The sequence below is a fragment of the Carlito syrichta genome, unplaced genomic scaffold, assembly GCF_000164805.1.
Source record: "Carlito syrichta isolate Samal-C Ts95f unplaced genomic scaffold, Tarsius_syrichta-2.0.1 Scaffold287567, whole genome shotgun sequence".
In the NCBI taxonomy this organism is placed as follows: domain Eukaryota; kingdom Metazoa; phylum Chordata; class Mammalia; order Primates; family Tarsiidae; genus Carlito; species Carlito syrichta.
The window spans coordinates 1-25,164 of record NW_007231663.1 but is presented as its reverse complement, the minus strand read 5'-3'; the positions used below and the strand labels follow the sequence as shown (position 1 = coordinate 25,164).

At 53.0% G+C, this 25,164-nt stretch overlaps 1 protein-coding gene across 1 annotated transcript in view; it reads right to left on the bottom strand.

The window, feature by feature from the left end:
* PIWIL4 (piwi like RNA-mediated gene silencing 4) overlaps positions 1-23,762 on the bottom strand; it is a gene marked incomplete at both ends in the record, with an annotated part of 36,956 nt that extends 13,194 nt beyond the window's left edge. The window contains 11 exon segments of the mRNA XM_021709884.1: positions 2,548-2,659; positions 4,903-5,020; positions 6,206-6,329; positions 10,315-10,426; positions 12,488-12,685; positions 14,162-14,242; positions 15,834-15,955; positions 20,839-21,053; positions 22,848-22,979; positions 23,636-23,664; positions 23,666-23,762. Of these exon segments, the coding sequence (XP_021565559.1) occupies positions 2,548-2,659; positions 4,903-5,020; positions 6,206-6,329; positions 10,315-10,426; positions 12,488-12,685; positions 14,162-14,242; positions 15,834-15,955; positions 20,839-21,053; positions 22,848-22,979; positions 23,636-23,664; positions 23,666-23,762 (1,340 nt within the window).
* Positions 23,763-25,164: the final 1,402 nt, after the last annotated feature.

Sequence of the window (25,164 nt, the reverse complement as noted above, 5' to 3'; positions counted from 1 at the left end):
GGCTCACGCAAGCAGGCTGTCCAGTTTGTGCTCTGTACGCTGGGCATCTAGTTACCTCAAATAGAAAATGCTGCTTAATGTCAATCTGGGTCATCCGACTGAAACCAGCAAGCCCTGCAGGGCAGCAAAGACCACACACTGTGCTAGGAACAGCTATGTCTAGAAATGGTTCCCTAAGCACCCCGGAAGGACAAGCTCCCTGCACTGAAGAGGGGGCATGGGAGCCTGGTCCCCAGCTCGCTGCTTACATCCAGAGACTGTCATCCAATGAAAATGTCTCTGGCGTTGGGAGCGGGGAGGGTCCATTGTAAGGAGATGGGCATGGTGGCTCACGCCTATAATCCCAGCACTTTGGGAGGCGGAGGTGAAAAGATTACCTGAGTCCAGGAGTTTGAGACCAGCCCGGGTAACTTGGCGAGACCTTGTCTCTACAATAAATGAAAAAATTACCCGGGTACGGTGGCCCACACCTGTAGTCCCAGCTACTTGGAAGGCTGAAGCAGAAGGATCACGTGAGGACAGCAGGTCAGGCTGCAGTGGCCGTGATCCTGCCACTGCACTTCAGCCTGAGCAACAGTCTTGAGACTCCGATTCAAAAAAAAGAAAAATTAAAAGGAACCACACTGCACAGGAGTTCCTTGCTGCTGAAGCACTGTCCTACAGGCCGCAGCATGAGCACTGCCTGGGGGCTTGCTGGAAACAGAGTCCTGCCCCCCCCACCAAGTGCGAACCTGCACGGTAATGCATTCCCAGGGGATTGGCATGTACATTGATATTCCCTGGCTATGGCTGAGGGAAGCTATGAACCAGCTGGCAGCAGTGACGAGTTTAGGATGCTGGCTTCCTGATGCTGTGGCTGGAGCACATCCCACACCAAGCACCCAGTGTGCAGCCATCGGCCCCCTTCAGCTCCAGGAGACCCCTCATCCCGAGAACACGGGAAGCACCAGCCCTCATCAGGGGATCCACCTGGGCCAAAGACTCCTCCCTGCCCACCTCAGTCAGTGAGCCTAAAGCCACCGTCTCTTGCCCACGGTGCGTCTACCAGCTGTTGTCCTATGGCAGCCGGGAGGAGACCCAGGACACCGCGCCCAGGCACACCTTGAGGCCGGTCACCTGCAGCTCACTCAGCTCTGAGGACCTAAATTCAGAAAAGCAGAACTGGCCAAAAAGTGGATGGTGCGGCGACCGCTAGCCACCTGCAGCCTCTAGGGGTGGGTTAGCCCACTTCCATGCCTTTTATTCTGTGAACACCAGTTTTCAAACCAAAGAGATTCAAAAAAGGAGAGAGATCAACCTCTGGCAATATGACCAACAGAGACCGTGAGACGGATCGTCCTAAGCACCTGAGGCCCTTCGTCACAGGGGGCACCAGGCCTTCTTCGTGCTGGCCCTGACCAAGGTCCTAACGCTGGCTACGTCTTAGAAGGGAACAAGGCTTTGCTTTGCTTTGTTTTCGAAAATTACTCTTTCGCCATCCTCTACAAGATGGGGTTTTAAGAATCTGAATAAGCCGGGCTCGGCGGCTCAGCCTGTCATCCCGCGCCTTGGGGAGGCTGAGGTGAGTGGATGGCCTGAGCCCGTGGGTTCGAGACCCACCTGGGCAACGAGACCTCACCTCTACAATAAATCAAAAAATCAGCCGGGCGTGGTAGCGCATGCCTATAATTCCGGCTACTTGGAAGGCTGAGGCGGAAGGATCGCCGGCGCCTGGCAGGCGAGGCTGCGGTGACCGGGAGCGGCCCCTGCACTCCAGTCTGGGCGACAGAGTGAGACTCCAACTCAAAAAGAAAAAAAAAAAAAAAAAAGAATCTGAATAGATTATTCACAGGAAATAACTTTTTAACATCCCCATCCTGCAATACATGTTTGTTGTTCAGTTACATCAGTGTAGACATGTCGGCTCATTTATACCAAACAAACACAAAAAGAGGGCCTCTAAAACTTTTAGAGCTAAACTTTTAAAATGGGCAAAGCAGAGTGGCAGAGTAGGAAATAGAGCATAAGTTTTGCATAAAATAGTTTCATTTCTCCAAGATAAGCCCAGAAGTGGCCATGATTGATCTCTTCAGGTTTCAGAACGCCTCTCTTACCAACTGCGAGTTGGGACTGGGTTCTGCACAAAGTTCTTCATTTCTATGCAAATTGAGCAGATTTTATTTTGAAACTTTAGCACAACTGACAGCAGCTAAAAACAGCAACTCAGGAATCAGGAAACAGAGTCTCTTAGAATTATTAACGTTCACTAGGTAATATAATCTCTGGTAGCCACAGCATCATAAAAAAATTCACAGAATGTAGAGTAGTGTAACACCCAAAACAAGGTGGGTATGTTTTAACTGCAATGGTGTGAAACACTGTCTTCCAAGTAACCTAAACCATGCCTGTTGGGTGTCCCTGAGTCTACGTGAGTAAATTCAGACAGAAAAGGCAATCAGGAGGGGAGGCCAGACACACACTGTAAGCCACCGGTCACCCCGGCAGAGGCTCGAACTCACACACATGCAAGCAGCTACGTCTCCATGAAGGCAAGGTCACCATACTCACCGTTTGGCCTTCCATTAATAGCTTTTCCGGAGGCGCCACCCGGCCGGTCAGAGACATCTGGCTTCCAAAGCGCAGTCCCCACGTCTCCAGCTCGAAGCGAGCATCCTTGTTTCTGTTGACAAGAGTTGTTTTAAATCAGTTAGTGCTTACTTTCCAAGGCATTTAATCTCTGGAGATTCAATTTACTGAATTATCCAGGGGCCGAGTTTCTGCGTCTCTGGGATTCTTGGCTTCTACTTCTGCTCCCCACTTTTTTCTCACCGCTCAAAAGAATTACAGGACAGCTGCGCCCGTCCAGGAAGTACAGGTGTGTGAAAGGCATCTAGTGGGGGCACAGCAACCAGAAAACTGAGCCCTCACGCCACACAGACCTGGGTTGAACTTCCTGCCTAACATCTAACAATGCACGACTTTAAACCATTAACCCTTTTAAAGGCTTGCTTTCCTTACTGGCAAGGCGCAGGGATAATAAACGTGTCTACTTTGCGGCACTGACGTAAGATCAAATGAGACAAGCCGTGTGAGGGGCCCACACCACACCGAGCACACTCTACGTGCTCAAAAAACGCGAGGGACGCCCGCTCCCAGTAACAAACTGGCTATCCAGGCAACATTCCGGAGCCGCTGGAGGTGGAGGTGCCTTCTGGAAACATCTGCACGTGCTGGCTGGGAGTGGATGGGGAGTGATGGGGAAGGACATGTAGGAAGCCCAGCTTTGGGAGGGCCCCAGGACAGACGGTGGGGGAGGAGAAGACTGAGGAGAACGCTGGCACGCACAGGACTAGCAGGACTGCACACGGCACTTCACAACTTTTCAAGCTTTAATCACAGCTCAGGTGTCAACTCACGGGACTGTGACACGTGAGAACGTCCACCAGGCCATAAGCTCCTGAGGCAGCAGCCCTGCGGACTCACGCAGTCCCAGCACACCAGAAGCTAGGTACTCCCAGGACACCGACAAGGTCCGCGCTTCTGCGTCCCACTTAAAGCTCCGCCTGTTCTCTGCGGGAGCTTGGGCCTCCTCCCTCCTCATCCACGTGCTAAGGTGACGTCCCGCCTGGTCACACGGAATCCCCTGAGCTATTTTGCTCCAGCTATTCTGCCCAAGGCGAGATGGGTGAGGCCGTCACAGGAAACAGGGGAGGTAGGTGGTATCGCTGCCAGGTCGATGCAGCAGGAAGATGAATCCCCACCAGGAATATGAGGAGAAAGAAGCAGGGAACTCTTCTTAAGGAGGTAAGTCTGGGGCGGCCCAGAGCAAATGACTTCACACGCATCCATGACATGGGAACTACGTAGCCACTGGCACGATTACAGAGATGCACATTCATCACTATGGACACTTGTGAGAAAAGCCTCCAGGTAAAAAAATCAAGTCGCAAAACACCACGGACAGTGCTGTGTCACTTTCCTAACAACAGCAGGATTACATGCATTTGCACCTGAAAGAATGCATGCCATCCGATCCGTGGTCACTCATTTATTAAATATTTACTGAGCACACACACACCCACTCTCTTTTCTTTTTGCTTATGTAAACTTCCCAATTGCTCCATGAGCTAGCATGACTTCCAAAAAAACCACCACTTTTTAAAGAAAGACGGTCACTCTCAACCAGTGTGGTCCAACAAAAACACACAGCAAGCCACACAGGCAGTTTTAAATTTTCTAGCAGCTGCCTTAAAAAGGGTAAAAAATCAGTGAAAATTTTTTGAAACACACATTACTTAACCCAGTGCATCAAAAAAGCAAGCACGTCAAGATGTGTCAGCAGCCACATCTCCAGCATCCAGCCACCTCGTGGGGCTGCAGGACGGACGGGACAGTGCAGTTTCAGGAGGTCGAGGGAGAGCCAGGAGGAAGCTCTGCTTTCTCACCGCAGGTCCCAGGGTAAGCCGAGGGCAGGACACAGCGGTGCAGCAGATGGGCTGAGCCCAGGGCAAGAGTGTCTCCAGTTTAGAGAACACACAGCACAGGGAGGCTTCCCAAAGTCCAGTCTGCCGAGGCCACTGCAGCAAGAACTGTGCACGCCTGCCCCGCACGTGGGGGCCTGGAGTTGCTTGGGGGTTGTCATCGCTCTTTTAGCTTAGACTCTTTTCTCCATCCGGCACCCTACCTAACCCTGCGCACCTGAAGTGGCGCCAAGGAGGGCGTCTGGGTGAAGCGGGTGCTGTGCCTGCCAGCACGGCTTCCCCCACCTCCCCTCAACCTCTGGGCTCTGGACAGCACAGTTCCACAGCTCCCTGCTCAGAATCAGTAAGGACAAGCCGTTTCCACAGGGGAAGGAACCTTGCAGAGAACGTCGATACCCCCACGGCCCTGGGCAGGGCCCACGGCCTCCCAGGCGACCCGTACCTCTGGATGTTGTCCGCAAGCCTGGCCAGGCGCTGCTGCCGGCCCAAAGGGTTGAGCCGCGTTTCTCCAGTCACAGCCCTCATCAGGTGGAAATCGGAGGCCGCCTGGTCAGTCAGCCCTGCCAAAAGCAAGTGAGAGCGGCGTGACAAAACGAATGCATGCAACACTGGGCCGCTCAGGCACGGCTGAAGCGTTTCCACATGAACTGAATCAGTTCACTGTACTCCTAGCACCGTCCAGCAGAAACGAAAGCCACATGTGCCGTTTTAAGTTTTCTAGTGGCCGTGTTAAGACAAGCCAAAAAGAAACAGGAGAAGTTACTATAAACAGAAATCATTATTTAGCCAACGACATTCAATGTGTTATCGTTTCAAAATGTAATCAACGTTAGAAACTACTTTTTCAGAGACATGGTGTAGCGTTGTACCCAGGGTGGAGTGCGATAGTGTGATCATAGTTCACTGGAACCTCAAACTCCTGGGTTCAAGCAATCCTCCCTCCTCAGCCTCCCAAGTAGCTCACACTACAGGCTACTGCCACCATGCCCAGTGAATCAACATAAAATCACATAAAATCAGCACAGAAATCACTGGTGAGGGAGCATCCCTTTTCCCCACACTACGTTCTCCAAGCCTGGTCTGTGCTTTACACTTCCAGCCCACCTCTTTTCAGTCTCTCAGTCGAGCTAGTCGCCTTTCAAGGGCAGAAACTCCAGTGGCTACTGTGGTGGGCCAGGCACGTCTACAGCGCCAGAACACCACTCAGGAGCGCCCTCCCTGCAAGGACTGCCCGTTGGCCATTTTCCATTCGCAAGACAGGTCTGTCCGTGCCAGGACCGATTCAAGCAACGCACATGTGTAAAAAGCAGAAAGTCCTTCCCATCTTGACTCACCCCACGTTAGTCAAGTGACTGTTATTAAAAGTACTCAAGACAGTTATTCAGATTCTACAGCAAAGTGAAGACTGCATCCCAAAAGTTCATCCGAAAAGAAAATAAAACACCTGGAGAAAATCAAAGACATGCCACTTCCGACATGGGTTCAATTCAAATCATGGCAAAGAGCAGCTTGGCTTTAGGAAAAGGGCGGGTGGCCTATTCTACATGGAAGCAGCGCACGGGACGTGTGAGACACAGGAAGTAGAGTCCCCAGGGCGCTCGAGTCCCCAAGCTCGTCTCCACGGGTGAACAGTTTACAGGCCCACCCTCCATGGGTTAAGACTCCTTCAGGAGGTTCTGCTGCCGCCGCCAAGTGTCGGGAGCCTGTGCCCAGGAGCCCGGTGGCGTGACAGACACGAACATCACCTGTCAGGAAGGCGAGCTCGGGCATCAGGTGAACCAGCCGTGGCTCGGCGTTGTCACTGCGCCTCCTCTTCAACAGACTGACGAGCACGGGCTGACTCAGGTCAGAGAGAGAGATGTCATACTGCTGAAAAGGGCAAGACAAATGGGCGAGTTAGAGTGGTGTGGAGGCACCACGAGACAAGCATCCTTCCTCACAGCCAACGCGCTGGCCCTAAGGTCAACGGGCAAGCCAAGCCTTCTGGGGGAGAACGAGAGAATCCCGTGGTGACCTGCTCATTCCTCCTTTCTCCCCAGGACTTCTCTCTTACATTCGAAGGCCGGTTTTATCGTTTTTTTCTTTTGAGTCGGAGTGTCACTCCGTCGCCCAGACTGGAGTGCAGTGGCCGCTCCCAGCCACCACAGCCTCGACCTGCTGGGCTCCGGCGATCCTTCCGCCTCAGCCTTCCGAGTAGCTGGAACTGTCTACAGGCACGTGCTACTGTGCCCGGCTAATTTTTTGATTTTATTGTAGAGATGAGGTCTCGCTGCCCAGGTGGGTCTCGAGCCCATGGGCTCAGGCAATCCATTCACCTCAGCCTCCCAAGGGTGCGGGATTACAGGCTGAGCCACCGAGCCCAGCTGGTTTTATTGTTTTGTCTTTTATAATGCGGTGCTATTAAAAAAAAAAAATCACGTGCCCACTCCCTCTGGGTTTCAGCCAGATGCAGAGCAGCACTGGCCGGTTCTAGCATCGTTCAACGCCCCACAGGGCTGAGTCAGGCACGTGTGGCCACTGGTGACTGAGGCAGGTCGCCCACGCCTGACTAGCTCTGAGCATCTGTGCTCACTCTGAACACAGCCACGCGCAAGCTGGAGACACAGATTCCTGAGAACACCTCGGACTTCACAGGGAGCAGGACGGCCTTAACTTCCAGGACAGAATGTCCCGGGGAGCATTTCTGAAGGCTGGAACGTGTGTGTGCGGTCCCCGGCCCTCCACTTGCTTGGACTGCGGAGGCGCCGGGCAGCCGCTTTCCCTCCCGGACGACGAGGACGACCGCCGCTCGCAGGTGTCCGCGCGGGTCTGGGGGAGGATGGATCCTCGGCAGTCGTCGGTCAGTATCCCACTCCTCCTTCCCCTCCCCCAACATTCTACCCCTGCCAAAATTTCACTCACCTTCCAGCGGCAAAGGCTTAAATGCACACTCGTTTCCAGTATAATTCACTCAACACTAGAGGCAGAACCACTGGAATTATGGTTTCCCTGGGCACCATGTGAGGCCGACCTCGGTAATTATGATTAAAGGAGCAATATGTGAGCCTGTCTCTATCTCAGGGACTTTCAGTCATTAAAATAAAACCAATCCAGCCAGGACGCAGCTCCTAAGACTCCATGTGACACACTTGGCCCCGGATCCCTGGGCTGGGGAGGGAGGGCGAGGAAGAAGGGGAGGGGGCAGTGAAACCACCAAGACTGGCGAGGGAGGGAGGCTCCCTGAAGGCAGAAGCCAAGAGAAGACCCTGAAGAAGATGTGGGCAAAGAGAGACTCAGGGAACGGGTCAGGCAGAACTGCGGCACGTTCCACGAAGAGGGCTTCTGTGTCACCAGAGCCTCTGCTTCTGCCCTGTGCTGCGTCGTAAGGTGAATCGGACCCTCTCCCTTGCCCTGGGTTTCTCTGCGCCTGGAAATATCTTGCGTGGTGAGGTAAAAGGGAGAACTCAAAGTTAACGTCGATGTCTTTCACTTTGAAAACGGACTACCTGATCGTGCAGTCTCCCTTCCTGGGGACGGAGAAGAGGACACACGAGAGGCCGACACCATTTTCTTTCTCTCCCTCCCTCATCACCAGACGTGTGTGCAGCAAACCACAGCTCATGGGGAAAAGCAAGGGGTTTTTTCTCATGACTCCCTTTCCAGGATGTCACGGGTCCTCAAACATGTCTGCTCACACAAGAGATTGGATCAGGCAGGAGAGACTCCCAAAGGCAGCGCGAGCTGCGGGCTCCATGGACCTCAGGGTGCCTTTGACACGCAGGTGCTTCGCTGGGTGCTGTGCATGGAGGAGTGACTGGGTGACAGCTCTGTCCACAGGAGACACGTTCCAGAGCTAAGGTGACGCGCACACAGGGGCTCAGAGGACAGCCAGCTCCTCTGTGCGGCAGAGGCAGGTCAGAGAGGACGTCACACGCGACCTCAAAGCCCGAACCTGGCCCAGCGTGAGGGAGGAAGGCCCAGGAGGCTGATGCAGGCGTCAGTGAAGCTGCACCAAGGCCAGGGGTGGACGCGGTGAGCGAGTGACGGCGGTCGCTTGTGACGCGGAGAGGGGGTGGCTCCCGCCAGGTGACGCTGGAGAGGAAAGGAGGGCAGAGTCTCCGCCGCTCGCCATGCTCAGTGTGCCACGCCGGCCAACGGCTGCAGGCTGATCACCTGCCCAGCCCTCTGCAGCACAGAGGAGATCCACGGTGCCCTGGGCAGATGACTCCCCAGCTTCAGGGATTCACTGAGGTTTCCTGCGGGAGCCAGAGCCGCCCTGTTCCGGCACTCACGCTCTTAGTCACATGTCTGGTGGCGCTTCAGACCCCTCTCTCTGATGGTGGGGCGGGTAATGGGGCTCAGTAAGGAGCCAGCTGGGCATCGAGGACAGACTGGGGACGGCAGGGCCTCTGCCGAGGGCCCCTCCGAGAAGCCCTGACTGGTGCAGGGGGCAGCGCTGGGGGGGAGAGAAGGCAGCGACAAAGAACCCCACAGCCACGGAGACAAAGAGGAGGGGAACGGCCGGTGGTGACAGCAGAGTGAGAGGCAAGGGCGAAGGGGAGGAAAGCAAGCGCGGCGGTTACAGCCGGGCGCAGGACTCCTGGGAGACTCGGGCGCGGGGGAGACGGCGCCCTCCGGCGGCAGGAAGCCCGTGTGGAGGCCTGCGGGACAGGTATGCAAACACGGTCTGAAAACAGAGCTGAACGGGGAGCTTGGGATCGAGGGCAAGGAGAAACACCACGTGCGACCCAGCTCACAACACCACGGAGCAATCCACGCGAGGGAGCTGTGGTGAACACGGCCCGAGACAGAACTAGAGCAACCTGGGGCAGGGGGACCCACAGGGAGGCGGCCCGCGAGTCAGGGGCGGGAGAGGCAGTTGTGTGGGGGAGGGTCACAGGTGCCGCAGAAGGCCCCCTGAGTAAGAGCAGGGAAAGCTGTTTCTACGGCAGCAGCAACCAGGCTGCCGTGCCGAGGACCCAGGAAGGGAGAGCAGGAAGGGGCTTGGAGCCAGAGTCGACCTTATAGAAGTCGGCTAAAAAGCGGTGTGCGGTCCCTGCAGGTGTGGTGTGATCAAGGAAGGGGCTGTGTGTCTCGTGTGTGTTTCTGAAAACTTCCGAGACGTTCTGGAGACCCAGATGTGACTGTTTGTGAAAGACAAGGCGCTTCTGAGAGCAACTGGGCCCGGAGGCGGGGTGGGGGCAACGGCAGTCCTTGAGCAGGCGGCTCCCAGAGGCAGGCGGAGACTCCCCCATAGTGTTTCCCGAGCAGCTACTGTGTGCACAGCATGGCACCAGCCTGGGCCTCCAAAAGTCCCCAAGGGTCTACACGGTGCCTGACACGACCTGAGGATGTTGGGGCAGAGGGGTACCTGGGAGGGGGGCCACGGGCACCCTGAGAGCCGTCGGCTGAGTTGAGCATGGAGGGGTGTGGAGTGCTCTGTGTGGACAGAAAGAGGGAGCAACCCGCATGAAATGCACGGGGGAGAAACTGAGCCATGGAATCACACAGGGCGAGGGCACAGAGCACAGGGAGAGCACAGGGAGGGCGCAGGGGAGGGCCGGCGACGAGGCTGGAGAGGCAGTGGCCACGTCAGGGGCCTCAGAAGCCGCCAAGGGGCAACACGTGCCTCCGCACGCAGTGAGGAGCCCCGGGAAAGCGGCAGCCTTGAAGTTGCGCGGCAGAGAAGGATGGTGACTCAGACCCGGGAAGGAGGAAACAGGAGGTAGGATGAGGGTCGGCAGGGGATGGGGCGGTGGGCGGGGAGGACAGGGACAGACAGAGGGTCAGGTGGGAGGCGGCTCAGCCCACAGTCGGGTCCAGCTGGGCTTCCCTGAGCTAAGAGGGAGGGGGAAGACAAGGAGAAAAGTCCCACCTGCTTGTAGTAATCCACGTAGGTGACCTCGGTGCCATCGCGCTTCTGGAAGGTGTGTGTGGGCTTCACGGACCAATCGATGTCATCAATGCGATAGGTTCTGTTATTGTATCTGGCAAATGCGAGAAGCCTTTCTCAAGAGAAATTCCCAAATCTAAGATTAGCAGCTACTTCACCACACTTTCAGTTCAAGGCATAAGACAGATTCCAGAACGTAAGAGATTACGAAAGACAGTAAAACACGATGATTCATATTTTTTTTAAATGATCAGCTCTTAACCAGGCTCGGTGGCTAGCCTGTAAACCCAGCACTTTGGGAGGCCGAGGTGAGTGGACTGCCCGAGCCCGTGGATTCGAGACCCACCTGGGCAACTTGGCGAGACCTCATCCCTACAATAAAATAAAAAAATCAGCCAGGCGTGGTAGCGTACACCTGTAATTCCGGCTACTTGGAAGGCTGAGGCGGAAGGATTGCCGGAGCCCAGCAGGTCAAGGCTGCGGTGGCTGGGAGCGGCCACTGCACTCCAGTCTGGGTGAAAGAGACTCAACTCCAAAAAAAAAAAAAACATAAAGATGATCACCTCTTATCTGAGAAAAGCATTACTTAATTCCTCAGTGTTCAGGAAGACCTCTGTCAATATTCCTGGGGAAAGTCATTAGGCCACAGCCTATTTTTTAATCCATAAACACTCTAAATCCAGGTAACTCCTCCCCAAAAGTTCAGAGGCTAAAGCCCTGCTCAAGACCCTCCCACAAGCTGCTAATACCACTCGGCATTTCCGTGCACCCAGGTAGCCTCTCTGAGAAAAAGCACCAGAAGGTCGGGCTTGGTGGCTCAGCCTATAATCCCGAGCTCTGGGAGGCCGAGGCGAGTGGATTGCCTGAGCCCGTGGGTTTGAGACCGGCCTAGGCAACTTGGTGAGATCGCGTCTCTACAATAAATCAAAAATTAGCCGGGCGTGGTAGTGCGCGCCTGTAGTTCCAGCCACTTGGAAGGCCGAGGCGGAAGGATCGCCGGAGCCCAGCAGGTCGAGGCTGCGGTGGCCAAGAGCAGCCACGGCACTCCAGTCTGGGCGACAGAGGGAGACTCCGACTCAAAAGAAAAAAGCACCCAAAGAAGGCCCCTCAGCCTGGCTTCCTGCTTCGCCTCCCACCAGGGCTGGCCCTCAGCGAAACGACACAAGTCTGGTCAGCCTGGCTCCTTCTTCACCTCCCAGCCAGGCTGGCCCTCAGCAAAGCGACACAAGTCAGCTGAGGTCATTCTAGTTCTTTCTCTCCTCTAGCACAGTGTAGCCTGGACTGTCCACTGCAGACACCCCAGCCAAGGGACAGAACTTGCCAGAGCTCTTGGTCTTTGCAAGGTGCTTTTGAATGTGACAAGGTAATCCATCGAGAGCATGATGGGAAGACATGCGGGTGGCCCTCTCGTCCCCATCACGAGGGGCTCAGTCAGTCCCACCTCGCTGCTAGCGACCCAGCAAAACAGCATTAGGTGGACATTCTAGGCCACACTAGAAGGCAAGTATGTCCCTTGAAAGAAGCATCCCCAGACTCTAGCAGTATACATGTGGTGAGCTTTTTAGCACTCGGGAAGTCATCTAATCTTCCCGTGTTTACTGCAATTCAATGCACCGTAAGGACCAGTTTTTTATACACTTAGAGATTTGTGAAGAAGCAAAACATGATCTCAGCCTGAATGGCCTCAGAGTCTCACAGAGGAGGTGAGACAGGGACCCCCCACCCTGTCCTGCAGCAATAACACAAAATTCACACCGCAATGAGGGGCTGCACGCAAGAGGGTGAGCAGAAGCGCCAGAAAGGCTGGGACAGGAGGGACAGGTTCTGCGGACAGGAGGGACGGGCTCTGCGGACGCTGAAGCTGAAGGGGCAGCGTCGGGGGTGGGAGATCCAGGCAACTGGAGTGAGTCGAACCGAACAGACCTGAGCAGCGAAGTGCAGGCTGTCGGGGGTCAGAGTCGAGGGCGGGCGGGGTGGGGTCTGCCCGTGGCCGGCCCGGGTGCCACGCGAGGACGTCGGGCCCGCAGTGGAGAACAGGTCTACGAATGGGCGCGCGAGCTGATCAGCTCAGTGGCGGCGCCAAGGCCCCCTGGCCATTCCCAGTCCCCCAGACAGTACCAACTCTGGGAAAGCTTCGTGGCGGGCAGGCCCTTACCTCGTGAGGACGACCAGCCCGACCAGCTGCTTCTCACACTCCTGGGTGAAGCAGGACGCACCGGCCTCATGGCAGAGGGCGGTCATGAACTCCAGAACCGTCTCGCTCCGGAGCAGCTTGTGGCTCACATCCGCACTCAGCAGCAGCCTGCTTTCGAAGTGGGACACGGAAACAGCAAACCCAGGCCAGAGGGACAACCTTCAGGGCAAAACACAGAAACAGCAAGCACGCGAGGCTTACGATGTCGGATCGGAGAGCGACAGAGGTTTAAACGGTGACTTTCCACCCTCATGCTCTCAATCTCATAGACGGTTTTTTCTTCAGGCCCATTTCTTTCTGCTGCTGGCTAAAAACTCGACTTTCAGCTGGAGAGTCTCTAAACATATACACACGATAAAACATGTAACTATAAAGCCAAGTGTCTCAACCGGGCCCCAAATTTTGGACTGGACAGTGAGTTCTGCGAGGCGCTGGCCTGTGCCCTGTGGGACCTCTGGCGGCGTCTCCCTGGCCCTGCCCACTAGATACCCGCAGCTGTGGACCACCAAGATGTCTCCAGACAACACCCAGTGTCCCCTGTGGGAAGAGGGGCAAAATGCCCCCGACCGAGATGACAGTTGTAGGCGTGATACGCTTACAGAGTGACCTGTCCAGCGTGAAAACACTGAGGTCCAGAAAAGCACATGACTCAAGGGTGAGAGCAGGAGTGGGTTCAACGACGAGATAAGGACAGACGGCCCAGAGAAACTGGAGCACAGGCCACACGCCTTCCCACACAGGCGGAGAAAGCCTTGAGCATGGGGTTAGGGAGTGGCATAGGAGAACACACACGTGTATTTAGAAACCACTCCAGTTTACAGCATGCAGAACCCATTCACGGTGACAGGAAGCCCACCTTCAGGACAGCATGTGCCCGGAGCATCCTAGGCAGCTTGGTCCAGCCTGCACCTGCGAGAGCATCACAGCCAAGAGCAGAGATTGGTGGCTGGGACTGACAGGATGCTTTATGGAGACCTCTCAGCACCGAGCAACACTTGGAGGGCCCGTCATTTTCCCTCCACCCAGAGGAAGGCCATGCACCACACCCGTTTTCTATCTTTTACACGCTCTCCCTGGTTGATGCATCTGTCTTTGGGCTGCCGGCTGCCTCTCTGCTTCCGCTTGACCACAATATTCTGGAGAGCTAAGCACCAACTGGTCCAGTTCACAGCTGACCACTTTTCCTGCAGCAGCGAATTCTCAGGCTAGGGTGGAAATGCTGCCAGTGTTCTCAGTGGTTCATTCACTATCCTTCGTGAGGGCAGTGTGGTTGGCTTCTCCATCTGACCCATCTACCCAACCATCCCACCTCAACCACCCAGGCTGTACTAATTTGCTTTCAACAAGAAAAGAGAACATCAACTGTGTATTACAACGTAACCCAGCTTACTGCTTTATTACTTATAAACAGAAATCTACTTCCTGAACTCCTTCTAGGATTTAAGATAACGATCTAGAGAACAGGCTGCCAGCTTCACATTCACAACTAACATTCTAACTTGGAAATTAACAAAATCCATTACGCTTCCTATCACAGGGCCTCACAGGAGGCATAATGGCAATATATTGCATCATAAATTACGGTGCTCACATTGTAACAGTTTCAGAGTAACAGAAAAATGCAAGTAAACCTACTTGTGCTGGGGAATTTCCACTGGCTCTGAAGGATTGTAGAAGTTCCGTCCGATTTGGTACATGGACAGCTTTTTTAAGACCCTGAAAGCAAATTTTTTGGAATTTCTATAAGTATCAGTCAGCAACACAGTGTAAATCTAAGTTTGCTCCCCTGCTGAACATCATGAAAAAATATGTAGACAGCATGGAACTCTCATTTCCACAGCACTGGAAGGTGTGGATACCAAACACACACGTGAGCGTATCCATATAAGCACCGCCATGTCTTCACAGTTGCCCTTCAGTTCTGCAACTGAAGTTACCCACATCTGTCTGGGCTCAGCTGTAACGACAAGTGTGTGGTCAAGCACCCATCACAACTGGGGCTGGAACATTCTGGGCAGCCTGCCCGCGGGAGGCAGGCCTTGTCCGAAGGCTCTTTGGCCTCCTCCCCAGAGAGACGAGGCAGCGGTTTCTAGCGAGGCTGCTCGGGCTCCCCAGGGGCCACCAAGCGACCAAGATGTGCCTTCGGCAACTGATCCTGGTCACTTCACCACCAGACGCCCCTCACAGAAGGCTGCCCAGTGCACGGGGAAACACGAGGAGTTCCGCGCCGGGAAACAGAGGGTTGACTCTGTGGATTGTGGCTGCCGAACACCACTGAGCCTCCGCCTCCGCCTCTTTGTCTGTAAAGAGGGGGGTTTAAAAGCTCTTGCCTCAGGGCGCCCTAGTGAGAATCAGTCTGATAAAACACAAGCCAAGAGCCTTGTCCCCAAAAAGGACCTTCCAAAGGCCAGCTGGCTCAACAGGGCGCCCTCTCGGGAGGACACAGGCAAGGCTGGCTTCTGAAGGCTGTGCAGTCCTGGCTGAGGCTCGGATGAGCCATCCGCTGAGCATCAAGAAGCGTCAAGCAAGCGGGAAGCGTCCTAAGCACCCGCTGCCCAGCACATCCCCAACCTCCGCCTCACCCTCTCGCGAGCCCGCTGCTGGGCGAGGGCTTGCCTCCAATGCCTTCAGATTGGTCACCGAAACGACCCACACTTGCTGAGGTACAGCAGTGGTTCCCAGGCTTTGGGGGTGTCTTAACAGTGTGGATTTGCCCGGCCCCGCCTGCGAGACTCTGTGCACCAGCTGGTTCAGAGAGGGGCCAGGGACCCTCATTGCATGGACCTCTGCTCCACCCCAAGATGGCTCTGGGGCAGGGGTCCTTGGGCCTGCCTGCAGAGCCCTGGCAAGCTGAATGGGGAGCAGAGAGTGGGCAGAGCCAAGGCAGAGAGTGGGTGGCAGCGGCCTTGTGTGTCCAGATCAACCAACAAGGAAAAAAAATCCTCCAGCCTCCTGAGTCAGACACAGTGGACTTCTAAGGCTGAGAGGAAGGTGTGAGGAGGGAGGAAAAGACGACCAGGAAAGGAGAGCCCTCCCTGCTACTACTGAGACAGCAACAATCCTCAAGTCTTTGCTTCAACTTGGGTAACACCGGACAGTGACGGCTGGCACCACCGAGAAGCTGCGTGGACCGCGCGGTCTGCTGTTTCTCCGGCAGACGTGTATGTGAACACGTATGTGAATACATGTGTGAAACCCCCCTGAAGATGGTCTACACAAGGGCTATACAAGGGCTACCCATCGGAAGACCGGGCTCTATGCTGGAAGGAGTCGCCAACCCTCGTCAAATGCACACTCCGGGCCTTACTTCTTGAAGATGATGTTGAGGACCTGGATGCACACGGGAGAACTCGGGGGCAGCTCCCTCGTCAGCGTGATCGTCATCTTCACGGTCTCGCCTCTTCGCGTTTCGCTGGACAGCTCTGTGACCTGGAAAGAAAGTCGCTGAATACATGCGTGACAAAGCACCCCCAAGTGCGCAGGACGGGGACGCTATGGAGCCATCGCCACGGAACACGCATTAACAAAAACAAAGCTGTGGCTGTTCGCATATGAGTCATTATCCGGTCATTGCACTGCACTTGGAGGCTGCTTTTCCTCTCTGCAGCCTGCTAATCCCGAAAAAGCTACACAACCCTCTATCCCCCAGCTTCTTAAGGCAGAATCAAAGCCAGACGCATGGTTCGAAGAGAGTTCCAGAGCCGTGGTTCTTGGTCTTTTGGAGGGGGAGGGCAGGAAAACGAGTCCCAAGCTGCTCTGAGAGTCTGATAAACGTGGCAGACGTTCTCCCAAGACAATTTCACACACACACGCAAACATCTATGTGCCTCAACGGTGTCCATGATGCACCCATTTTCAGGGGGTTCACTGATGCCCAGAAGCCTGTTAGTGGACTGCTCTGCCTACCCAAACTTCATGGATTCCAGGGGAGAGCCTCCCAAAAGTTTACTCATAATGTAGAAGAGCAGAGAAGAAGAGAGAAAGAAAGCCAAGGGCAGGGGACAGACAGGAGGAAAAGATAGGGGAAAGGGAAGGAAGCTGTGGACATTAGGATATTGTTTTTTCCTCCAGACAGAAAACTGGATGTCATAACTTTTGGAAAAGTCCAGAGAAACACAGAGCTCTGAAAACATGGAGCCCCGTCCTAGCAATATAACGGACGCATGGACAGACTGCTGTAACAACTCCCCAGCTAAATATCAAGTTCCTGGGACCAAACAGGACTTGGGCTGGGCCTCGAAATACGAGAATGCACAAATCAGTCAAGCATCGTCAGTCCATGATCTGGGACCAGGCACGGTGCCTGCAATCCCAGCACTTTGGGAGGTGGAAGCGAGAGACCGCCTGAGTCCAGGTATTCGAGATCAGCCTGGGCAACCTGGCGAGACAATAATCTCTACAATAAATCAAAAAATTAGCTGGGCATGGTGGCACATGCCTGTAGTTCCAGCTGCTTGACAGGCTGAGACAGAAGGATTGCCTGAGCCCAGCAGGTAAGGCTGCAGTGGCCTAGGCGTGCCACTGCATTTCAGCCCGGTCAACAGAGTGACACTCTGACTCATAGAAAAAAAATCAACAATCTGGGACTTTTTGTAAGGGTATGGAATGAGAAGTCAGTTCATCAACTGTCATCTCCTACAGCTACAGTGTAGCCTGAGCCACTTTTAGGCTGAATCAAGAATGTGGGGCAGGAATTGCTCACTGCATGGAAACAAAGAGAAGCTCATCTTTTCACAGGGATGAAAGATTTCATTGAGATGATTTCTGGCTTCAGATAAAGTCCTAGGGGAATCGGAGCTGGATCACTGCCCGAAGCGCTCATCAGCATGGGGGTGGGGAGTCTGGCAGGAAGGAGGGGTGCCGACTCTCAGACTACAGGAGATGCGGGACAAAGGGTTAAACAACAAGGACGTGGAGGCGAGGGGATGAGGAGCCTAGGAACCGTGCTCCACAGCCACTCAGGACGCACGCCTCTGCCCTGCCCTCCACCAAGACCTCCTCCGCCACGTCCTGCATCTGGGGCCAGACCGCACACTTTCCAGCCCCCGGCTGCCAGCCTCAGCGAGCTTTCACGCCTCCCCAACCCGTGACCTCACCAGCTGGCAAGTCTCAGCGCCTCTACCCCACAACACCTCTGATCTAGTCCGGCTGTTCCAACAGCATTATTTACCACAGTGCTAAGTGCACATGCTCTAGAATTGGGCAGTTCTGGCCCTCTGCCTCCTACAGCCCGTGTGATGGGCAGTGTCTTTCCCTATCTCTACGTGGGACTCAAGGCGCAGAGCTGTGAAAATTAAGTGAGATACTGCACTGATTTGATCCTCATCCACTGTGCAGCCACTCAGGATGTGCTTAAATAAACAACAGCGCTTCACACCTTTGTCCAAGCCCTTCTGAGACGCTGCCCAGACTACTTCGGCGGTACTCGATTCATCTCGCCACCTGAAGACCAACGTGGCTGTCACTTCACACAGCCTCCAGGAAAATGCTCTCGAAGGCTTCAGTGGCCCCACAGGACGCTTCCTGGGCCACCTGAACCGCCAAGAACTTCTAAAACGTGCCTGCCCCAACGGTCTACCTCACTGACCCGAATCCTACCCAAGAAACAATGTGTCTCGCGGCGTTTCCTGCTAGGAATGGCCTTGCCTTTCATCGAGCTCGGAATGATGGTCCAGGCAAGGGACTGAGCCTCGCTGTGGCTCCAGGGCTGATGAGGATGGAATGAGATCGTGCTGCAAGAACCCGGCAGAGGAAGTGACCGACAGATACAATCTACCGGGGTAGCAGCAGCAGTGGCAGCGGCTCACAGGACATCAAGTGCAGGTCTGCTCACCTCAAGACGACAGACACAGTGCTGGGGCCAACCAGAGAACCACCAAGCACCAGACCTGGCACCTGGCAAGGGTTCAGCAAGGTTAGCACAGGAAAAACACTAATTATCACCAGGGCACTTACTTCATCCTACCTGACGCAGTATTTATTTGTGAGTAAAAGCAAGTTGAAAGTTTTTAGAATAAAAACCCCATTTTATTCATCTTTGTTTCCTCCATGGTGGTAACACCCTGCCAGGTACACAGTAGGCGCTTCACAAATACACGCAAGTGGCTACTAGACATGAACGATGATAGACACCATGGTCATGGCTGCCGGTGCAGAGGTGAGGTGTGGACAAGAGGGGAAGGAGGAAGCTGAACAGGACTTCTCGAATTCCCAGGAGTGCAACAGACGGTTCAGGGGCTAGGAGGCAGGGGGTGGGCAGGGCTGTGGGACTCAGTCTGAGTCAGTATGAGGGTCAGAATTAAACGGTGCAAATGGCAGCATCCCCCCGAGGACACATTCCTGTTCATCAAAACTGGCAGCAGGGCCATCTTCCATTTAAACCTGGTATCCCCTCTGTCTGGGAAATAAAACCTGGCCTTACTTGTCACACCAGGTTTTCACAATCTATTTTCTTACCTACCCCTTATTAGACTCCATTCTCCAGCAACAAAAAGGTGTCTGACACACATCCCATGCTCATTTTCAGTGAGAAATAGGTAGTATCAACTTATTCCTAGTATCTGTAGAGTATAGGTACGATTGAAGTAGGTGGGACCATTCAAGGACGGTATATAATTTCAACACATCTAAGTTTCTAAACAATGACTACAAATGTATCTACATGAACAAGATGATCTTTAATAAAAACATACTTGAAATATTCTGTTTGAGTATCAGAAGCCATATAAAGCAGGTTATCAACATCTGCTCATAGGTCACACTATTGCAAAATAAATAAAAACATATGGTGAATAAAAATGGTCCTAAATGTACAGCTAATTTTCTGACTTATGGGAGAGATGAGGTCTCACCAAGCTGCCTGGGCTGGTCTCGAACCCCTGGGACCAGGCAATCCTCTCATCTCTGCCTCCTAAAGTGCTGGGATGACAGGCGTGAGCCACTGCACCCGGCAATCGGTTAATCTTTTAAATACCTATGTATAAGGACATAGGAGGGAACTTCAAAAAGTTCGTGGGAAATGTGTATTATGAAAAAACGCATGAATCTCCAAACATTTGCATCAAAACACACTTATCCTAACCTGTAATGTAACACGTCTGAACAAGAGCTAGATGGAGGCGCTAAGGAAGACGTCCGCTTAGAAAACGCCCCTGTCAGAGCAGCGTGGACTCTGCTCACACAAGAGCAAGAACTCACACAACACATACGACGAAGCCTGGGTCGAAGAACGACAGAAGCGCTGATGCTTCACCGAAGGTGTCTGGGGCCGATGCCCCCCAGAGGGCAGCAGCCAGCAAGCGGGCGCCTCACACAAGAAGGGCTGGACGACGCTGAAGGCGAAGCCCACGGCCGCAGACCAGCCACGCCGACTCACAAGGAAAACGCAGTCTCCTTGCCCCCACCAGAGAGACTACCGATTAGCAGCGGAGCGACAACTAACACCACAGATGTCTCGACGGGTTCAGCTTACACAGTTCTAACAGAAAAACCCAAGGTGAGCATACGCTCCAGTTGACGGAAGCCGAAACTGCGGTGCACAGACCAGTTGCAGACAAGAACGCAGCTTTCAGAGGAAATTGTAAACGAGTAGGATCAAGCTCCTGAAGCGTTTCTTGGAAGAACTGTAACAGGAAATGAAACCTGGCTTTACCGGCATGGTCCTGAAGACAAAGCACAACCAAAGCAATGGCTACCAAGAGATGGACGCGGTCCAGTCAGAGCAAAAGGGGACCGTCAACTGCAAAGGTTGTGGCAAGGGTTTTTGAGGTGCTCAAGGCATTTTGCTTGCTGACTTTCTGAGGACCAAAGAACAACATTACCTGCTTATCACGAGAGTATTTTGAGAAAGCCAGTCAACACTTTAGCCAAAAAAAAGCCTGAGAAGTCTTCATCAAAGAGTCCTTTCTCCACAAGGCTCCTGCTCAATCCCCTCATCGAACACAAGCAGTTTCGTAAATGTTTCGGTGGAAAGTCATGGGGCATCCTCCTTACGGGCCACTTGGCTCCTTCTGGCTTCCTTCTATTTCCTAATCTTAAAATGTCTGTACAGGGCACTCACTTTCCTTCAGTTAATAACATACAAGAAAATATTGCTTTGACATGGTTGATTCCCGAGACCCTCAGAGTTCTTTAGGGATAAGCAAAATGGATGCCATCATGACTTACAAAAACTTCTTGGCCTTGATGGAGCTTACGTTGAGGAAGAGTTTTTAAAATTTTTATCTTTTAACTCCATTTTCCACAAACTTTCTGAAGCTCCCTCATACACGCACAACTGCACGCATACAGCAAAATAATTAACTGCACTATACCTTTTCTTCTAGCTTCTGTGAGAGAAAAAGAATGGCACCGTCAAATGCTTTTGCTTTGTCGGCAAGTTCACTATGACTATACAGCAAAGCGATCCTCAGCCTTCTAGATGCTAAATCTGGAACATACGTCACGTGGTATTGGTACAGCTGCCAGTCCTGGGGCACGTCCAAAGTAAAGAGGTTTGTAACCAGTCTCACGGGCATTCCACTGGAACCTGAGGAAGACAACAGAAAACAACTTCTTGGGCCAAAGTATCACATCACACCAACATCAATCATGGCGCTTAAAACATGAACTTGCATACACACAGCAGCTGCTACAAAGCAAGGACTTTGGCTCTGTGACGCAAGATAAACTCTGAGTCCTGCAGTCGATACCACTGCTGGGAGTGGGGAGGGGGGCACCTGTGTGAAGCCAGCCTCCTAAGAACATAAGAGCCGAACCTCACCATTCCTGTCCTCGGGAGAAGAGACGCATCTGAACGTAGCTATCCCCAAGACTCCGCCCATTCTCATTCTCCGCAACTCAAATCAGCTTGAGTAATATTCAGAGGCCACTCTGAAATCACTCGGTTCTCCTATCAAAGAACCTGAATACAACCCCCAACCTCTGGGAAATCCAGGCAGTTGAAAGTTAATCACGCTTCCAAACATTCTGAGAAAGTTCAATCAGCGGCTTGACCACTGAACACGTCCCAGGGAGGACCCTCAGGGATGCAAGGGAAGGCTGGGGAGGGAGCAAAAAAGAAACAGAAAGAAGACACTCTGTGGAAACAGACAGGGCTTCTGGGCTTCTGCCTTCTGTGCCTCTGGGAACTCCAGCCCCAGAGGAAACGTGTACTCACACCTACAGGACACAGAGATGGCTGTGAGCTTCTCAGCCCGTGCTCGGGATGCTGTAAAGCTCTCCCAGGACAGAAGCCGGGAAGGCACAAGGAGGTCCTTTGCTTCTGTCTGCAGGAGGTCCTCCAGCAAAGGAGGATGCCAAGCAGGCACTAGTTTGCTTTTCACAAGGAAAAACGAGCCCCCAGGTGATGAGGAAGGAATGGCCCTCTTGGTGTTTCCGCAGCTTCAACTTGGAGTATACATCTGGCAGGAGCAAGACGTCACTGTGCTATTTTAGTGAAAGGAAACCTTCCCTTTGTTCTTTCAGATCCTGGGGAAACGGCAACGTGTTCTAGCTGCTCATATAAAAGGACCAGAGAAGTTAAGCTAGAATGTCAGAGCTGGCGAGACCCTCCAAGGTCATCGACACCCGTGTTTCCAATGGCAGCTGGCTCCATCAGTGATGCAGCGATGACTTCAAGGGAGGTGAGTCACATGTTTGACGAAAGACTACAACTCAGCAGAACTGACCGGCACGCCAGGCACGCAGGAGGGCAGGCGTTGTTCCCTGACACGTTTGCTTCAACTGTGTGTGTGTGCGCAGTGAGTGCTGGATAATAATATATCCACTTCTCATTTTGCTGCCCCGTTTAAACCAACTTTGAAAAACAATGATCTGCACCGGTGAGTTTTAACTTGTGCCGGGGGCCTTCAAAGCCTTTTGAGAATGCAGTGAAAACAACAGACCTACTTTCCAGAAAACCCATAAACCCACAATTGTGCACGTGGTTCTAGGAGTAAGCCTGCAATCTGGGTAGAGAATTCCCCAAAAAGATCAAGCCCGTCTCCTCCTCACAGCTGAAGTTTAAAAAGGTTATTACTCCTCAAACAGGAAAAGGGCTGGGAAGGGTGGGCACGCCTTTGCAACTTCCACTCCAGGTGTAAGAAGAACGCTCTTTCCAAAAGTGAGACGTAGTTTGGGGGGAAGATGTCATTATTTCTAATAAGAGAGAAAATCAAGGCTAAAAAAACCTCAGGCGTCTAACAATGCTTAAACGTACAGATGTTCAATAAATACGTCATGTGAATGTACGAACTTGTTTATTATTTATAGACCTAGACCTGGAATTTCTTAAGCAAGATTTGGCAACCTTTAACAAGTGGGTGATGTGGAGACTGGATACCTGTTTTACAGTCTCTCACGTGTGCCAGGTTCTCTCTGGTGCAGATGTCCAAATCCATGCAGCCCCGACTGACTGTCACGCCTCTCTCCTTGAAGGCACTTCCCGCATCACCAGAGGACAGACCATCTGTGCCTAAAACGGAAAGGGACTTCAGTAACAGCTCACATTTCATTCTAGTGCTAGTACTTACAACTGCGATATCAAAATGCATCTACGGTCAAAACTGGTGGTTTTTAATAAAATGCGTCCACATTGCTGAAAATGTTTAGGACTCCACAGAAGTCTTCAGCCGAAAAGCTGAATCTTGTGAAGGAAGCATGGAATGTTTTATTAGAAATGGCAGATCAATCTTCAGCAGGTCCTCACTCTTCTCACGCTGTAGACCTTCTCCTTCCTGACACAGGAGAAAGCCCCATCTTCCTGCACCTTCCGGCATGCCTCTTTACCGAGGATAGCTCTCCTTCAGTGACAATGCAACCCTGAACACTTACAGAACTACTACTGCACAGAGAGGTCAACTCTCTCACCTTTCCCAATGAAAACAGAAACTGCCCAGAACACTGCCATCAGTTTTTAACTGCATTAATTTCCTGTAAGAATGAAATCCAGTGCTTTGCCTTGCAGAGTTTCACTTACTGTTCACGTCTAGAAAATATGAAATAAAAATCTGTTGGCAAATAGGCATTTTCTGTTGACATGAGTCCAGAAAATGCTGACTTTCTGGCACCTTGAAGATAACTTGAAAGGATTAAAAATGCAGCACAGGACTGCAAAGTAATATGACCAACAGTGAGCTGAATTTCCAGGACTCTGGCTTCACCAAGTTTTTGATGTAGTCACTCTGTGCAGCCACCCCAAATGGCACTGCCACTTGCTCAAAATTTCTGTCCAGACCCTGCTTGGTGGAGGGTGAGTCTCCCAAGAAAACCACAAAATGCACTAATCTTTAAAAATTCTATGTCCCTCACTAGATTATCTGTATCATCCACTGCTCACTGCTCTTGGTTTCAAAATATTTTGGGGGGTTCCTAAAAACTCAAACTACCACACAGTGGTGACTGCCAGGGGTTGGGGAAAAAGGGCATGGGGACTTATTATTTAATGAGTACAGAGATTCGGTTTTGTAAGGCAAAAAAAATCCTAGAGATGGATGGACGGATAGTGGTAACGGGTGCACAACTATATGAATGGATGTCATATCCCCAGACTGTACGTGGAAAAGGAAAACTTCAATCTGTCCTCAAAAGTTTCCATCGCTTGCTGTTCACAAGGGCATGCAGCCGACAGGGCAAGACATCCCCAAAGCTGGACAGCGTCTGGAAGGTGGTGGTAAGGGCTGGGCATCTCAGAGCAGGGCTGCTGTGCTCACCTGCAGCACACCGGCTTCAGATCCCACGGGGACCCCAGAAAGGCTGGAAAAGTCCCACAGCCAGGAATGAGAGGGGTGCAGGGGCCAGACCAGGCTCTCTGTGCTCAGAGCCCACACGTTTACTAAAATTCAGGCAAGACACTGTGGACAGAACAAGGGAGAAAACTCAGAGGTTTCTCCCAGGTGATGGGCTGAACTATGCATGGTGGAGCCCTAGCCCCCAGTAGTTCGGGATGTGACCTCCTTTGGAGACGGTCTTTAAAGAGGTAATTAAGTAACGAGATCATTAAAGTGGTCCCTAATTCACCATAACTGCCGTCCTCAGAGGAGGAATCAGGCCGCAGACACATACAGAGGAAGCCTTGTGTGAACACAGAGAGCATACACCATCGACTCACCGGGAAGAGAGGCCCCAGGAGAAGCTGACCTGCCAACACCTTGCTTCAGACTGTCAGCATCCAGAACTGGGAGAAAAGAAATGTCAGTTGTTTAAGCCACCTCTTTCGGGCTAACACGTGGGGCCGGCCGACTCGCACGCAAGAGTGGCCCCTGGGAGCAACTGGTGACAAGGATCCCGAGGCCCATTCGGGCTCTGCAGGGAAGCCAGCTACCCTCGGACGGCCATGTTCCACAGAGCAGTGACCGCACACGTGCCAGCTCTCTCCCATTCCTGCAAGACAATGGCACTGGCACTCCTATACCCTCACGACTTTAAAGGTGTGTTTTCAAAATTCCTCAGTGAGCAGCAAGCGTGACAGAGCTAGCTTCCTAACGTTCGTGAATTCCCAGCGACCAAGCGCTGCGAGAAAGTCGAGCAGCGGGCAACGCGAGTCCCGAGAACGCGAGGCTGCCAGGAGAGGAGACTGAGAGGCACGGGGAGAGCGCCTGGGCCGTTCGCGGAGTCCTTCTGCTTCACGCGGACTGAAAGGCCACTTGGAAAACGGTGTG